The 19,051-nt window shown below is 43.6% G+C and overlaps 1 protein-coding gene across 7 annotated transcripts in view; it reads right to left on the reverse strand.

The window, feature by feature from the left end:
- The window catches only part of myo18ab (myosin XVIIIAb), a 183,696-nt gene that overhangs the window by 119,990 nt on the left and 44,655 nt on the right, over positions 1-19,051 (reverse strand). For 6 of the 7 annotated variants that reach the window (XM_037268375.1, XM_037268374.1, XM_037268373.1 and 3 more), the window contains exons 9-15: positions 17,806-18,016; positions 14,891-15,033; positions 14,690-14,790; positions 7,122-7,185; positions 6,756-6,900; positions 6,340-6,351; positions 3,121-3,288 (exon numbers count right to left, since the gene is read on the reverse strand). In XM_037268375.1, the coding sequence (XP_037124270.1) occupies positions 3,121-3,288; positions 6,340-6,351; positions 6,756-6,900; positions 7,122-7,185; positions 14,690-14,790; positions 14,891-15,033; positions 17,806-18,016 (844 nt within the window). The remainder of the gene's footprint in view (positions 1-3,120; positions 3,289-6,339; positions 6,352-6,755; positions 6,901-7,121; positions 7,186-14,689; positions 14,791-14,890; positions 15,034-17,805; positions 18,017-19,051) is intronic. The other variant, XM_037268371.1, reaches the window with a different exon arrangement.

The following is a 19,051-nucleotide window of genomic DNA, read 5'->3' on the forward strand; positions in this document are numbered from 1 at the left end:
CAGAAGATGCAGGTATGTTGCTAACTGTTTATCCTTGGGGTATTTCACCAAAGCATATCACATACTACATGTTATCAAGACATTTGGAAACAGTTTTAATTGTTTGTCCTGCATTTAGGATGGTACAATCCAAGCTAGTAAATAATCATCATCAGTGATCTCATAACCCACAAAGTTAAGTGCACTGAAATTTTCTCCACAGGTCGACAAGAAAAACTAAATAAAAAACTGAAATACTAATATACCGTATTTATTGTAATTATCGCCCATATTCTAATAATCGCCCCGTGTGTGTTAGCGATGACATAAATAAAAAACATTTATACCTCTAATTATCGCCCATGCTGCTAAAATTGCTGCGATCGGCCATTGCACGCGATCGTTCTGATCGACCATTGCGCGCGGTCGTTGCGCGCCGCCGTTCCGATCGGCCATTGCGCTCGGTCATTGCGCTCCTGTTGGAGCGTCGCTGTCGGAACGTCGCCCTCCGGCCTCAGCTCAAAAGTAAATGAATGTGAATGGAGGATATGCACTGACGTCACAGATCGGGGCGGCCATTATTGTTTGGGTGGCAAAAAGCCTCGTCCGCTGCCACTAGACTCGTGAGGATGGCGGCCTGGGCGGGTGTCGTGAGTGATTATTCTTCCCAGTTGGACCAAGAAAGCCGCAATAGATACATTGAAAAGTTGAAAAAATATAACATTCGTGTTGATCCACTGTGGAAACCAAATAAGAACGCCACCAGCTCAAGTGTAGCACGAGCTGGGACAGCAAGCGTTTGGTCCTCTGATAAGGCGACTTTTCCGCCAGTAACATATCCAGACATTTACAACTATTTGATAGATTGTTCAAGTCCATAAACCAAGGAAGACCTCAGAGCCTACAAGAGTTTGCAACGATATCGCTACCTGACTGCTGGTTATGTCCATTCCATTGAGTCACAGCCAGTGGAGCGAAACGGAGAAGATGCCAGCCGTGGCAGCACATAATATAATAATAATATATTATAATTGTAGATATGTGAACAATCTAATTATTAGAAACTAGCAATTGGACAAACATACAGTGATGAAGCTGTGTAATTATGCATTCCTTAGGTCATGGCCGAGTAGCAGCAAGAAAAAGGGAATATCCGAGCAATAATAATAAATTTTATTACAGGCTCTTGGCCCACAGGGTAAAAAACAAACATCACATACATTAAAATAAATAAAAAGAGTACATTTCAAATGTTATGAGAGGCACTCATGCCAGCGTCCTCTGATGGTGGATGTGTACCTTATAGCACTACATCCAGTATACCTCACAGATGAATGTTGACGTCAATAAAACAAAATGACGTACTTCCCACAAAGTGATCTAAGCAGATGTAAGAATGGATATTTCGCTTCCAAAGCTTGGAGCTGTTGCGGCCATGTTCCGCCACCCAGCTATCCTTTCTGGTCTGGTCCACAGGGAACCGATATAACTTCTTGGTACCGCTTTTTTGGAAGCGATAGGCACACCCTATGGCACAACAACTCTTCACCATGGTTTAAGTTGCCTACTTAACAACTACGACACGATCTGCAACCGATAAAATGCTAAAAAATGCTCCAGTACCAGCCTTGGCCCTACCAGCTCAGTGGCCTAGTGGTAGAGTGTCTGCCCTGAGACTGGAAGGTTGTGGGTTCAAACCCTGGCCGGGTCATACCAAAGACTATAAAAATGGGACCCATTGCCTCCGTGCTTGGCACTCAGCATTAAGGGTTGGAATTGGGTTAGATCACCAAATGATTCCCGAGCGCGGCACCGCTGCTGCTCACTGCTCCCCTCTCCCCCAGGGGATGGATCAAAATCACACGGGGATGGGTTAAATGCAGAGGACAAATTTCACCACACCCAGATGTGTGTGTGACGATCATTGGGACTTTAACTTTATTAGCGTTCGCCGCTTTTTGCCACCCAAACAAACCGTCGGCCGGTCTGTGACATCACGTGCCTATCCTCCATTCGCACTTTGTGCAATTTCAACCGAGAGGAAGTGTGCCGCTTTGGAGCGGCCATTGCGAGTGGCCGTTCCGATCGGCCATTGCGCGCAGTCGTTGCACGTTTGAATTATGCTGCGTTCCTTAAGAACACCAGTGAGATGCAGGTATTGCATACTACATAAGGAAAATATACATATTATCGCCCATTTCAGCGCCCCTTGGGGATTGGACAAAAAGTGTTCTCTATTACCGTAATTTTCGGACTATAAGTCGCGTTTTTTTTCGTAGTTTGGGTGGGGGGGCGACTTATACTCAGGAGCGACTTATATATGTTTTTTTTCACAAATTCTTACTTGATCATTAACACATCACTTACTTACAAGTATAGTTGACCACTTCACATGTTATTTTTAGTATAGTTGATCACTTCACATGCTTTGATATCTTTATCTTGAACATATTCAAAACATGAAAAATAGAGAGAAAAAATCAAATAAAGTAATTAACACTTTAAAGCGCCATATCCTCTGGACATGTCCTCTGTCACCAGGATGACATAAAGGACGAGAAATTTGATCGATGGATTTAATGATTTGGAGTGACACAAATGGTTTGATAATATTGTTGTTTATGTGATAGTTATTTAAAATATAGTTCATATATCGTTGTATGGGCCTGTGGAATAATTTGAACTGCGGCGCGGCACACGGCATTGTTGACAAAGGACGATCGATGGATTTAATGAATTGGAGTGACACAGATGGTTTTATAAACGTGTTATTTATGTAATAGTTTTTTTTAAATAACTGAATGTTACGTCAGGCCCGTTCTCAGCTCCTCGTTTGTGTTTGTCACGTTAGCATACCGTATCGTTTAGCCTGTTGTTGCTCGTTCATGTCTGTTCTTGGTGTTGGATTTTGTCGAATAAATTGCCCCCCAAAATGCGACTTATACTCCGGAGCGACTTATATATGTTTTTTTTCACATTTTTGGGCATTTTATGGCTGGTGCGACTTATACTCCGGTGCGACTTATAGTCCGAAAATTACGGTAATCGACCACCCCCCTGTTGGACATAAACCTTCTCTAATTATTGCCCTGGGCGATAATTAGAATAAATACGGTAACTGATGGCATTTTGAGTTTATACCTGAGTCAACTTGGCTCATTTCATCTGGTCCTCCTCTGAATGAGGTGGAGTGCTTCATGCCTTTGGCCTGATTCTTAAAGATAGAAGAAGACAGCTCCTCTAAGGTGCATCCTAGAAGGTAAGCTGCTTTCTGGGCCCATTCATGACGAGCAAACTGTTTGCGTCCCGCTATAATCAAGGGAGAAAAGAACAGTATTTGTAAATGAACATAAAAACAAATATGAAAAAGGAACAGAGAAAAAATTAAAAACCACACTGATCAAACAATGAAAAAGGATGAGAAAATCAGATTACATTTATTGAACTAACAGCATAATTATTTTCTATCCCACAGAATACTTTTCTTTAAATAATCTTTTTGTGCCAAGTAGCACTGATCAGTTGAGTGTTTTAAGGGTTCCAAAATATTATATTCGTTCCTATTTTTCAGTACACTATCTTGGATTACCTGTCACAGCGATACAATATTCAGTCTGCATATGATGGACATAGACATACAGTATCGCAATCAATTGGTCTGATTCCTTGTTATAAAGTAAATAGGATAAGAAAAGCAAAAGGGGATTTAAATATGGAGCAGTACAAGTGTAATGCAGAGTTTCTCAAACGTTTTACACCTAGTGCCGACTCAAAAAATCTTGCCTTTCCAAGAATCTCCATCATGACCAACATTACAATAAAGTAGCACAGCGTTAACTTGTCCAGCCCTAAAAATATTGCATAACTATGTAAAATTTCAACACTTAATGAAGTGATTCTTGTATATCACGAATCGTACTCGTGCCACAGATTGAGACTCACAGGTGTAATGTGTACTGCTTAGGACTGTGAGCATACGAGTACTGCGTTGTGTATATATCTTATTTGTTTTAATTCCATGGCGAGTACTTGCTGTTGCGTTCCCTTTTACATTTTAATATAGCTGTGGCAGAAACAGTCCTCCACAGAAAATGAGAAAGTTTTACAAATTAATAACTGTGACACAATATTTCAGTCCAAGCTGTTGAACTGTGAAATACTTACCGTAATTTTCGGACTATAAGTCGCGGTTTTTTTCATAGTTTGGGTGGGGGGGCGACTTATACTCAGGAGCGACTTATATGTGTTTTTTTTTTTCAAAAAATTTCAAAAAAAAAAAAAAAAAAAAAAATGAAACCGCGATAAACGAACCGCAATGTAGCAAGGGATTACTGTAATTTGAATTTCAAGTGACGACAGCAGCGCGAAACCATCTGCGTCACTCCAATTCATTAAATCCATCAATCGTCCTTTGTCAACAATGCGTGCGCGCCGCTGACGGCTTTTGCACTTAAAAATATTCCACAGGCCCATATAACGATATATAAATTATATATCAAATAACTATTATATAAGCAATAATGTTATCAAACCATCTGTGCACTCTAAATCATTAAATCCATCGATCAAATTCCTCGTCCTTTGTCAACATCGCCGCGCGTGCGCCCTGACGTCAGCCTCGTCGTTATTCCACAGATCTACTATATAACTATATTGTAGCGTTAACAAAGTTCAAGGAAAGACGTGGGTTTGGTAAACGGCTCTTTATTTAACAAAACAAACTTACAGGCGTGTGGCGGCGTGGACGTCCAGCCACGGAAGGGGACGAGAGCTCCATACAATAGGACCGGGCGTGCGTAGAAGCCATGACCGAGCCCCATGCACCGTCCTCGGACAGCCACCCGGCTGAGCGCCGGGCCTCGACTTCCATCCACGGAGCTGAAAGGCAGCTCGGTAGAGTAGGACCGGGCGTGCGTAAAAGCATTGTCCGAGCACCATCCACCGTCCCTGGACAGCCACCCGGCCGAGCGCCGGCGCCCGACTTCAATCCACGAAAGTGAAAGTAAGCTGGACGAGTGACGCGCGACAGCAGCGTGACAGCAGCGCGACGCGACGTCGCGCGTCAGCAGCGCGACGGTTGTTTACATAAAGGACAAAGATCGACTCGTCCAGCTTTCTTTCACTTTCGTGGATTGAAGTCGGGCGCCGGCGCTCGGCCGGGTGGCTGTCCAGGGACGGTGGATGGTGCTCGGACAATGCTTTTACGCACGCCCGGTCCTACTCTACCGAGCTGCCTTTCAGCTCCGTGGATGGAAGTCGAGGGCCGGCGCTCAGCCGGCTGGCTGTCCGAGGACGGTGCATAGGGCTCGGTCATGGCTTCTACGCACGCCCGGTCCTATCGTATGGAGCTCTCGTCCCCTTTCGTGGCTGGACGTCCACGCCGCCACACGCCTGTAAGTTTGTTTTGTTAAATAAAGAGCCGTTTACCAAACCCACGTCTTTCCTTGAACTTTGTTAACGCTACAATATAGTTATATAGTAGATCTGTGGAATAACGACGAGGCTGACGTCAGGGCGCACGCGCGGCGATGTTGACAAAGGACGAGGAATTTGATCGATGGATTTAATGATTTAGAGTGCACAGATGGTTTGATAACATTATTGCTTATATAATAGTTATTTGATATATAATTTATATATCGTTATATGGGCCTGTGGAATATTTTTAAGTGCAAGAGCCGTCAGCGGCGCGCACGCATTGTTGACAAAGGACGATTGATGGATTTAATGAATTGGAGTGACGCAGATGGTTTTATTAACGTGTTATTTATGTAATAGTTTATTGAATAACTCTGAATTTTACGTCAGGGCCGTTCTCAGCTCTTAGTTTGTGTTTATGTCACGTTAGCATAGCTATCGTTTAGCCTGTTGTTGCTCGTTCATGACTGTTCTTGGTGTTGGATTTTGTCGAATAAATTGCCCCCCAAAATGCGACTTATACTCCGGAGCGACTTATATATGTTTTTTTTCACTTTTTTGGGCATTTTATGGCTGGTGCGACTTATACTCCGGTGCGACTTATAGTCCGAAAATTACGGTAACTTTCAAACAATGGAAAGTTATATCAACAGCAATGAGTTGAACAAAGGGTAGGGGAAAAATGGCCATGGAACGGGTCAGAGCTTTTGTCTCACAGAAGAGAAAAAAATAAATAAATTAAAGGAAGGGGGGTGCATCAAAAGGCAAACAAGGTGGGGGTGAGGGGAAGAGCCACAAGATGAAGACAAAAAAAGGGGCGAGCAGAAGCAATAATGACTCAAGGCCTGGAAGGCATGACAAAGGAAATAAGAATAGGAACGCAAATGCGAAAGGGTTAGAAGTAAAACAGTCAAAAGTGTGTGTGTTGTTTTCCCCCATTACCTTCATCTCCATCTGCATTTGATATGGTGCAGCATGCAACATGCAAGTAAAGAGACTTGGTTAGAGAGACAACATAATTGATGGATTCATCAATTCAGTCACAAAAAAACATGTATTAGTAGTCAAGACTCTCAATAACCCACCACCACGCTTTTCCATAGCTTTTAGAAAAACACTACCTGACAGTCCTGCTTTTTTGTTATATTAAAGTAAAAAATGATTGAGCAGATAAAAGTATAAATTGTATGGTCTTGTTGGTTTACTATAGAATCCAACCAACAGCAGGTTAATAATAACACATCAACAGTGTCTTCCTTGAGTATGAATACCTTTACACCCAGCCAAAAGCTTTGAGCTTAGTGCCAAGCATCATGTAACAACATGACAAACAATTAAAAAAATAAGACATTATTTACCTTTTGTTGCTCCCGCAGCCCCCAAGTGGTATATGGCTCCCAAGACAAGCCAGAGAGCTTTCTGCTCTTCACTCGAAATGGCCAGCACCTTCATAGCTGCCTGCAGCTTAGTAAACTGCTGGGATGCTCGTTGTTTATCCTCGGGCTGCAGAAGGTAAGGTCAGATCAAACCTTGGTCACCCATATCTAGAAGCTAAAATGCTTCAGATACATCCATCATAATTCATAGTATATATATATATATATATACATACATATATGTATATGTATGTATATATATACACATATATATGCATATATTCATGCATATATTCATGTATGGTCTTTAAAATCTGATTCTTTCAAGGAGAAGTTTGATATAATTACCTTTGACTGTGGAATGATGCCAAAAGTACTGTTCTCGGCCAAATGGTTGAAGTGTAGCTCAGTTCTGTAAAAGAAAGCAAAGGTACTTGTAGAGGTGAAAATATGCCATATATGTTAAATTTTCACATAGGTTCCCGAAAGAATGTGGACTGCAAGAAACCGTACACACTGGCGGCCCTTCGAGCACAACATCTGACACATAATTGTGAACTGGAATGAAAATAATACACGGTTTTCAAAATTCTAAATAAAACAGAATCTGAAAAGTGTGGTATACATTCATTCCCCACTACTTACCCCTCAATGCAATTCAATGCAAGCAACTGTACTCAGATTTCACCTACTGTCCACTAATGTGGTGGATAACAAACACTGCTCATCTTCCCAAACACAGCACTGCACTGTGAAACATGGCGGTGGCAACATGCAGTGGGTTCGTTTTTACTTCAGCGAGGATAGGGAAGCTGGTCAGAGTTCATGGAAAGATGGATGGAGCTCAAGAGTAGGCAATGCTGTAAGAAAAGCTGACTTGAGATTGGCAAGGATATTTATCTTGCAGCAAGACAATGACCCTTAACATAAACCAGCGCTACAATTGAATAGTTTACATAAAAAAATACAGAATTCATGTGTTAGAATGGCCCTGTCAAAGTCCAGACAAAAATCTCCTAGAGCAGGGGTGGCCAACCAGTCAGAGACTAAGAGCCACATTTTTTACTGTGTTACCGCAAAGAGCCACATTATACACATGAGCACACATGAACACTCCCCCCCCCACACACACGCACACACACACACACACACAACACACACACACACACACACACACACACACACACACACACACACACACACACACACACACACACACACACACACACACACACACACACACACACACACACACACACACACACACACACACACACACACACACACACACACACACACACACACACACACACACACACACACACACACCCCTCTGCTCAGCCAAATTTATTGTGTGACATTATTATGTCACGCACCAACATGATAATGACAAATTGACTCCTACAGTACTAAAACCACAGACCAAAGACCACATTTTCAACAATGAACATTGTGTGCATTGTCTCACACAGACAAACTCTCAGTTCAACAAATTCCACAAACAAAAACACAAGTTTTTTCACTTACTATGTGTGGCGGGACAGACCATTCGTTTTAGTTTGTCGTTTTCAGGAGACAAGATTTCAATAACGTCACTGAGGCATATTTTAACGAACTCCACTTCATTGTATGGCTTTTTAGCCCGTGCAATGTTCCAAGCCAGTTGAAACAATGCAAGTGTGACAGTCTCTGAGTGCTTCGTAATTTTTTTGAAAAACTGTACCTATTTTTCTGCCTGACTTTTCAAAGTGTCCAAATTTGTGCTTGCGAAACTCAGTCCCTTTTGCAAAGTCCTTATCGATATTGGCATGAAGTGAGCTGAAGTGGCGCTGAACATTTGAAGCTTTTAAATGCGCTAATGACGTCCGACATATCAGGCAGAATGGCTTGCCAATTCGTTCAGCAAAAAAATATAAAATTTCCCACTCTGTTAAAAATGTCCTGTGTTCATCTTCATATATATTATATATTGTATATATATATACATATATATATATATATAAATAAAATTTGGACTACTGTAACGCACTCCTCATCGGAATCCCTGGCAGGAGCATTTAAAAGCGCCAGTATGTCTAAAACAGCGCTGCCAGGGTCTTGATGAGGATGCGGAACCACAAGCACATCACCCCCATCCTTCACACCCTCCACTGCCTCCCCGTTCACCTCCGTATAATATACGAGATTCTCTTGCACACCCATCACTGTCTCCACGGTGATGTCCCCACCTACCTCACTGACCTCCTCACACCACACACCTCAGGCCAAACCCGGTCAGGCCAACAGCGCCGTCTGCTCCTGCCCAGGACGCGACTCAAGACCATGGGGGACGGGGCCTTCGAGGCCACTGCTCCCGGTCTGTGGAACGCCCTCCTAGACCATCTTACTGGGAAAGCATACTCTTGCTTGTTTTTAAAGGTATTCTATCTGTTTTATTACTGTTATTTTACTGCTGAAATTTTACCTTTCCTGTTTTCTGTAGCACTTTGAGATTTGCCTGCAAATATAAAGTGCATTATAAGTAAAATTCCGTATGTCTGACTTCATAAGACCAAGTCGGGTTGTTATGATGCGTCTAGTGCAGGGGTGGCCAACCAGTCAGAGACTAGGAGCCACATTTTTTACTGTGTCATCGCAAAGAGCCACATCATACACATGAGCACAGATGAACACCCCCCCCCCCCACACACACACAAACACGCACGCGCACGCACGCGCACACGCACACACACACACACACACACCCCTCTGCTCAGCCAAATTTATTGTGTGACATTATTATGTCACGCACCAACATGATGACAAATTGACTCCTACAGTACTAAAACCACAAACCAAAGACCACATTTTCAACAATGAACATTGTGTGCATTGTCTCACACAGACAAACTCTCAGTTCAACAAATTCCACAAACAAAAACATAATAAGTTTTTTCACTTAGTATGTGTGGCGGGACAGACCATTCGTTTGAGTTCGTCGTTTTCAGGAGACAAGATTTCAATAACGTCACTGAGGCATATTTTAATGAACTCCACTTCATTGTATGGCTTTTTAGCCCGTGCAATGTTCCAAGCCAGTTGAAACAATGCAAGTGTGACAGTCTCTGAGTGCTTCGTAATTTTTTTGAAAAACTGTACCTATTTTTCTGCCTGACTTTTCAAAGTCTCCAAACTTGTGCTTGCGAAATTCAGTCCCTTTTGCAAAGTCCTTATCGATATTGGCATGAAGTGAGCTGAAGTGGCGCTGACCATTTGAAGCTTTTAAATGCGCCAATGACGTCCGACATATGAGGCAGAATGGCTTGCCATAGCGTTCATCGTCATATATTCGTTTAGCTGTGCATTTTTTCCTTGCAATTTTGGCAAGCGTCTTGTCAGCTTTTCTGGACCTAATGGGCCCCCGTAGTCACAGTCACCATCCATTAAAAAGCCAGCAAAACCAATCGCTCTGTTTGTCCCTCCTCCTTTGCGGGATTTCACCTCACGCGCATGCGCGTTTGACCAAAATACCATATTTAACTCAAGCGAAGCAAATACGCACGAAAAATAAACACAAATATTGATATGAACGTAAAAGAGCCGCATGAAACTAGCCAAAGAGCCGCATGCGGCTCGCGAGCCGCGGGTTGGCCACCGCTGGTCTAGTGTGTTGGTGGAGTGTTGGTGGAGTGCCCAGTGCATGTCACTTCTCACTGTCAACCCTCACCGCTGGCTAGCAGTATGCGAACGGGAGAGCCGAGTGCGTAAGTCTCTCCCTGCCAGTACATAGCCTCTCTAACAGCAAGCCTTATGTCACTCATCGCGGCGACACATGGTAACTGGGTACAACACGGACCCAGGCTAAACTACAAGGGACTCGGAGGAGGTTTGGCCCCTAGACGTGCGGCACGCAGGTGTGTGGACACGCCCTGGTGCCCACGAACCAGCCCCCAACTATGGGTTAAATAGTACCACTGCCCAGTGGGCTCCTCGGGAGAGCAATGGGCTAAGGGAGTCAACCCCTACAGAAAATCAATTTCCCCTTGGGTTGGTGTCAGGAAGGGCATCCGGCTGTAAAACGTTTTGCTCCAAAAATGTTCTCAGTATAGGCACTCTCAACCACGAGAAGGCCATGGACCGTCCCCGGGGCAAGAAAGCCATATTGATAATCCAGTCCAACCCAGCGGCGCCTGGAAAGTGGACTTTAAACCGATGATGATGATGATGATGATGATTATAAGTAAAATTCCATCCATCCATCCATCCATCCATCCATCCATCCATCCATCCATCCATCCATCCATCTTCTTCCGCTTATCCGGGGTCGGGTCGCGGGGGCAGCAGCTTTAGGAGGGACTCCCAGACTTCCCTCCCCCCAGCCACTTCATCCAGCTCATCCCGGGGGATCCCAAGGCGTTCCCAAGCCAGCTGAGAGACAGTCTCTCCAGCGCGTCCTGGGTCGTCCAAGGGGTCTCCTACCGGTGGGACATGCCCGGGACACCTCTCCAGGGAGGAGTCCAGGAGGCATCCTGATGAGATGCCCGAGCCACCTCATCTGGCTCCTCTCAACGTGGAGGAGCAGCGGCTCTACTCCGAGTCTCTCTCGGATGACCGAGCTTCTCACCCTATCTCTAAGGGAGAGCCCAGACACCCTGCGGAGGAAACTCATTGCGGCCGCTTGTATCCGGGATCTCGTTCTTTCGGTCACGACCCATTGCTCGTGACCATAGGTGAGGGTAGGAGCATAGATCGACCGGTAAATTGAGAGCTTTTCCTTTTGGCTCAGCTCTCTCTTCACCACGACAGACCGGTACAGAGTCCGCAATACTGCCGACGCTGCACCGATCCGCCTGTCGATCTTACGCGCCATCCTGCCCTCACTCGTGAACAAGACCCCAAGATACTTGAACTCCTCCACTTGGTGCAGGATCCTTTGGCCGCCGTCTTTGGCCGCCGCCCAGCTCGCTTTGCACCCGACCCTTTTGGCCCCTCCTACAGGTGGTGAGCCCATGGGAAGGGGGACCCAGGTTTTGTTTTCGGGCTGTGCCCGGCCACCAGACACTCGCCTTTGAGCCCCACCTCCAGGCCAGGCTCCAGAGGGGGGCCCCGGTGACCCGCATCCGGGCGAGGGAAAACTAGGTCCATATAAGTAAAATTAATTATTATTATAATTACAATTGCATACCACATTTTTTGATTTTTGTTTACCTAAAATTTTGAAAATTTAACATTTTCAACTGTTCTACTTGACAACTATGTTGTGTGGGTCAATCATATAAAATCTCATTCAGAACAGCGAGGTTTGTGGATGTGAGGTGGCAAAATGTGAAATGATGTCAAAATGTTCAAAGAGTATGAATACTTTTTCAAGGTGCTGTACGTTCATGATATCAAAGTTTGAAACATAACACATTTCTATCAGTGCCTATCAGAGTACCTAATGAAAAAACTGAGACTGAACGTGACAAGTGCATGTAGACCAGGGGTGCCCAAACTTTTTCAGCTCGCGAGCTACTTTTGAAATGACCAAGTCACAAAGATCTACCCACTAAAAAAATATTTTTTTTTATATATGTATATATATATATATATATATATATATATATATATATATATATGTCATCGTGAAAAAAAAGTCCTACTCCGATTCCCTATGAAAGTGATACTTCTTACTATGGGCAGCTGCCCCACTCATTTTTATACCCTTTCTTAAGTTTAAGAGAAAAAAACAGGGTTCTGACAATTGGAGGGAACTCGCGAGCTAGCGTGTTTGTGTTGTGTTGTTTGCGCTGTTGTTTGTACACGCGTCAAGTGCGAAAAAAAATAAAAACATTTTAATATCACGCGATCGACCAATAGTGGCTTGGCGATCGACCGGTCAATCGCGATCGACGTATTGGGCACCCCTGATGTAGACGAATGAATTACCGTATTTTTCGGACTATAAGTCGCATTTTTTTCATAGTTTGGGTGGGGAAGCGACTTATACTCAGGAGCGATTTATAGTATGTGTAATTATTTACAAATTTCTACTTGATCATTAACACATTACTGACTTACTAGTATAGTTGATCACTTCACATGTTATTTTCACTTTAAACCGCATGAGGGCGCACTATGGCTGTGGAATAATTGGAGCTTCACTGACAATGAGTTCCATTCACTGACGTCCGCAGTCAGGAGATTTTCTGATTTGGAGTGACACAGATGGTTCGATAAACTTGTTTTTTATGTTATAGTTATTTGATATATAGCTTATTTAGAGTAGCAACGTCTATGTTGTTAGACTTCAATAGTTTCCGATTGTCTAGCAAGGGCGCGAAGGCAGCGGTGGGGGGGGCGATCCAGGCCGCTTGCTTATAGCACTGTGTTGGCTCATATGTTGAGCTATTGTTTTGTGAAATAAAGAGCTGGTTACCAAACCCACGTCTTGCCTGGTACTTTGGTAACGCTACAAAATAGTTAAATAGGTAGATCTGTGGAATAATTGGAGCCGCAACTGTTATTAGATATATAGTTTATACATTGTTGTACGGGCCTGTGGAATAATTTGAACTGCAACTGATGACGAGTCCGAGGTCAGCGGCGCGCCGCACACGCGGCGTTGTTTACAGAAAGGACGAATAATTCGATCGATGGAGTCAATGATTTGGAGTGACACAGATGGTTTGATAAACGTATTATTTAAGTTATAGTTATTTGAATAACTGTTAATGTTACATCAGGCCCATTCTCAGCTCCTTGTTTGTGTTTATGTCACGTTAGCATACCGTATCGTTTCACCTGTTTTTGCTGGTTCATGTCTGTACTTGGTGTTGGACTTTGTCAAATAAATTTCCCCCGTTTCCCTCGTTTGTACGCACGTCGGAATGAGCCATAATATATTACTAACCTACAGTACTTACTGTAAAGTAAGCTTTAAATACAGTCAAACCTCGGTTTTCGAACGTCCCGGTTCTCAAACAAATCGGAATTCGAATGAAAAATTTGAGATTTTTTTGCTTCGGTTGTCGAACAAAATTCGGAGGTCGAATCTCGTGAGATGAGCCGAGAGGACCCGAGAAAACCCGACCGCACGACCCGGATGCCGACTGACTCCATTCATTGTTATTGTATTTTTGTTACTTTGAGGATTGTATTAACCCCTAATCATGCCTCCAAAGAAAGCAAGTGGGAGCAGTAAAGCCATCCTAAAACACAAAGACGCTCTTAAAGCAATGCGACAGTGAGCGCCCAGCGCGCTTCAGTTGCGCGATCGGACCAAATTAAGCTCCCTGCGCACTGAGGTCCACTAAAATTTTGGAAAGTACATCAGGACTTTAAAAATATTTTCTAAATTTCAGAGCGGTGCAGTTGCGCGGTCGGCGGCGCACTATGGTTGCGCGTTCGTCGGTGCGCTGCAGTTGCGCGCTGCAGTTGCGCGCTGCAGTTGCGCGCTGCAGTTGCGCGCTGCAGTTGCGCGCTGCAGTTGCACGCTGCAGTTGCACGCTGCAGTTGCACGCTGCAGTTGCACGCTGCAGTTGCACGCTGCAGTTGCACGATCGGACAAAAATGCGCAAATGAAAAAAATTAAAATTTAAAAATTATTTGTAATGGGAAAAATAGATTCGGAATTTGAACGATTCACTTCTCGAACCGCCTTCTGGAACGGATTGTGATCGAAAGCCGAGTTTTGACTGTAAATTATATGTATTAATTAATATTACACTCCCAGGCCATACAGAACATCAAATTAAAAACAAATACAATGATCAGAAGCTATGGAATTATTATTTTTTTCCTGCCTGTTTGCAACCCACCCAAAATGGCTCTGTGACCCATTTCGGGGTCTCACCGCCCAAGTTGAGCATCGAGGTTTTATTCAGAAACCCTGCCAAGAGAACTGGAAATATATGGTACCGGATATATTGTGGCAACTAAGATACAAGTACATTCACCTCAGGGTGCTGTCAGCCCCAGCCATCATATAATAGAAAACGTTGAAGGTTGACTCATTGTCCGGTCGTCTGCTCACCCTCATTTTCTCCAGCAACATTGTCTAAGCAGAATTAGAAAACAGGAAAAGCCACTGCTCTTTAACAGATTTTGCGCAATTAAACAGCACAGTAGATCAGGGTGTAATGTCTATTCTGTGTTACCTGAATAGATGCAGATGCCACCTGTCCAGCTTGGTCAAAGTCAAGCGACACTACATGTGAGAAACGACTGGCATTGGCGTTCATTGAAGTGTAAGTGTTCCCGAAAGCCTCAAGGATTGTGTAGACTGCTTGCCACTTCTCCGCTGAGTGATATGGAGAGAAATTTACTTTTTTAACATCAATACAATACAACTTCATTTATATAGCACAACAGCTACAGCTGGAACAAAGCGCTTTACATACAGCAATGGGACAACAACAAAGACAGTGAAAACAATAAATTGAAACACAAATTAATATACAGCAGCATAACAGTAAGTCGAAAGTCAGTCGAAATCCAAAGATTCAAAGAATAAAAATGGCTCTTCAAAAGAGTGTTAAAAATGGCTAGACAGGGGGCTTGTCATGTACCGTATTTTCCGCCCTAAAAGGCGCACCGGGTTATAAGGCGCACCTTCAATGAACGGCCCATTTTAAAACTTTGTCCATATATAAGGCGCACCGGATTATAAGGCGCATAAAATAGAAGCTATACTGCATCAAACTGAGGTTGACTAGGGTTGCGGTATGCATCCACTAGCCAATAACCAACGAGCCCTCTGTAAACAATCGCGTTTCTCAAACGATCTCCTATAAAATGATCAGAACTGACTAAAGTTCGATCTAACGCATTGGTACTACTTACCTATGTTTCCCTTCCATATCGATCCGTAGATTTACTCGAAACATTAACAGAGCAGCCTATTTTGACATGAAATAGCCTGGTACGTATAGCAGCTATCGCAATAGCATTACCCATCCGCAAAGTCTCGCGAGCCTCAGTTCGCAATCTCCCATGAGCCTCAGCAAAGTGTAAACAATCGCGTTTCTCAAACGATCTCCTATAAAATGATCGGAACTGACTAAAGTTCGATCTAACGCATTGGTACTACTTACCTATGTTTCCCTTCCATATCGATCCGTAGATTTACTCGAAACATTAACAGAGCAGCCTATTTTGACATGAAATAGCCTGGTACGTATAGCAGCTATCGCAATAGCATTAGCCATCCGCAAAGTCTCACGAGCCTCAGCTCGCAATCTCCCATGAGCCTCAGCAAAGTGTAAACAATCGCGTTTCTCAAACGATCTCCTATAAAATGATCGGAACTGACTAAAGTTCGATCTAACGCATTGGTACTACTTACCTATGTTTCCCTTCCATATCGATCCGTAGATTTACTCGAAACATTAACAGAGCAGCCTATTTTGACATGAAATAGCCTGGTACGTATAGCAGCTATCGCAATAGCATTAGCCATCCGCAAAGTCTCACGAGCCTCAGTTCGCAATCTCCCATGAGCCTCAGCAAAGTGTAAACAATCGCGTTTCTCAAACGATCTCCTATAAAATGATCGGAACTGACTAAAGTTCGATCTAACGCATTGGTACTACTTACCTATGTTTCCCTTCCATATCGATCCGTAGATTTACTCGAAACATTAACAGAGCAGCCTATTTTGACATGAAATAGCCTGGTACGTATAGCAGCTATCGCAATAGCATTAGCCATCCGCAAAGTCTCACGAGCCTCAGCTCGCAATCTCCCATGAGCCTCAGCAAAGTGTAAACAATCGCGTTTCTCAAACGATCTCCTATAAAATGATCGGAACTGACTAAAGTTCGATCTAACGCATTGGTACTACTTACCTATGTTTCCCTTCCATATCGATCAGTAGATTTACTCGAAACATTAACAGAGCAGCCTATTTTGACATGAAATAGCCTCGCGGGTACAACAGCTATTCGGTGACGCCCCCTGACTACAGTTGCCGTAATGCTGGGAAGCGATGCGACCTTGTAATTTACTAGTCGTACTAAAACGTACTGAAACATTTTGGCAGAGCACTGTGTACAACCAGTATGGATCAACAAATTCATCAGTTGATCCATATATAAGGCGCACTGGCCTATAAGGCGCACTGTCGGCTTTTGAGAAAATTTTAGGTTTTTAGGTGCGCCTTTTAGGGCGGAAAATATGGTAAGTGGAGGTAATTCCATAAGCAATGACAGGCAACAGAAAAGGCTCAACTGACTGCTGCAATAACATAGCGACATGCGGCTAATGAAGCAAAATGGCCATTGTATGTACAGTAGAACCCCAGAACAGAGTTTGACCCATAATGTCCAAATGACCCAAAAATCTTTGCCTCCGCTCTCGAACAAAGCTTGGGAATCCGTCCCGACTTACGCGACTTTTGTAAACAAAATACGTATTATTTGTCTTTTAAATGTCCAATGTGTCAAGCACTGCATATGGATCGTGTAAGACTGTGCTCTAAGCTTTAGCTATACTGTATTTTCATTGTTTTAATGAGGTTTTATGTACTGTTTTAGACAAAATTAAACTAATTGCTTCGGAACTCGACTGGTTCACTTCTCGACGCTCCTCCTGGTATGAATTAGCATTGAGTTCCGGGGTTCTACCGTACATATATTTATACAGCTGAATTTAACTGTTGCATCTTTAAATTAGGTGCACTTTGTAGTCCGGAAATTCAGGGAGTTGTGCTTTGTGCTTCAGTTTGACTTCAGTCTTCATTACAGGGGAAGTCAACCCCCAGATTTTCTTTACAATAATATGCTGTATGTGCCCCCACTCGTCTAAACTTGGCATTCTGATTAATATTACATTTGTAGAATATGAGTTCACGGCTCAGCTTCACAAAACTGGTGAGCCGTAACCTGTGACCTGAGACCTGGCAACTGTGATGACAGCAAGTGGTAAAATGGCCGCCCTCTGAGATAGGTAAAAACAGGTGGATTCTGCCTGTTTAATTCATATTCCAGAAATAAAACATTGGGCTGCACAGACAATATTATTACAAAACAAATTGGGGTTTACTACCACTTTAAAAAGTATAATTAATGCTTACCAGAGAAGATTTTGCCTGTGCTGCCAGCAATAGAGACCAAATACTGGACAAGGTGCTGGCAGTTGGTGGTTTTGCCACTGCCAGACTTTCCAAGTAGTACAATCGACTGGTCTTGTCTTGTGGTGAGAAGATTACGGTAGGCCGACTGGGCCACAGAGTAGATATGAGGAGCCGATTCTTCACGCCGACACCCTTTAAACATGTGCATCACCTGATGGAGGAGGACGTAGTATCAGTACTACCGTGTTGGCCAGAATATAAGACGATGTTTTTTGCTTTGAAATAAGACTGAAAAAGTGGGGGTCGTCTTACATTAAGGGACAGTATACCCATTCACTTGTGCGCAGCGGTAAGTTAAAGGTTGCCGGTATCGACTGAGTATGTTGCTGTGATCATGTGCGTCTTTGACACAAAGTGAGTATAGTCAAACCTCGGTTTTCGAACGTCACGGTTCTCGAACAAATCGGAATTCGAACGAAAAAGTCGAGATTTTTTTGCTTTGGTTGTCGAACAAAAATTCGGAGGTCGAACCTCGCGAGATGAGCCGAGAGGACCCGAGAAAACCCGACCGCACAACCCGGATGCCAACTGACTCCGTTCGTTGTTATTGTATTTTCGTTACTTTGAGGATTGTATCAACTCCTAATCATGCCTCCAAAGAAAACAAGTGGGAGCAGTAAAGCCATCCTAAAACACAAAGACGCTCTTAAAGCAATGCGACAGTGAGCATCCGGCGCGCTGCAGTTGCGCGATCGGACCAAATTAAGCTCCCTGCGCACTGAGGTCAACTAAAATTTTGGAAAGTACATCAGGACTTTAAAAATATTTTCTAAATTTCAGCGACGTCTCTGTCACAATAATGCGACCAGCGCGGTGCAGTTGCGCGGTCGGCGGCGCACTACGGTTGCGCCTTCGGCGGTGCGCTGCAGTTGCGCGATCGGACAAAAATGCGCAAATGAAAAAATGCTTAAAAAAGGCGTTTTTTTTAGTCTCGGAATGGATTAATTTTTTTCCCATTTTTTTGTAATGGGAAAAATAGATTCAGAATTCGAACGATTCACTTCTCAAACCACCTTCTGGAACGGATTGTGGTCGAAAACCGAGGTTTGACTGTATATACATTTCATTGTTACTACTGTCCACTGTTGTGCCGTTTGTCCGATCGCGGTTTGCTTCGTGTGCGTGCCGTTTGATTGACAGCTCCGGCGCGCTCCTTTAAGTTTGCCTCACATCGTACGAGCAGCGT

Source organism: Syngnathus acus, chromosome 13 (assembly GCF_901709675.1).
Source record: "Syngnathus acus chromosome 13, fSynAcu1.2, whole genome shotgun sequence".
NCBI lineage: Eukaryota > Metazoa > Chordata > Actinopteri > Syngnathiformes > Syngnathidae > Syngnathus > Syngnathus acus.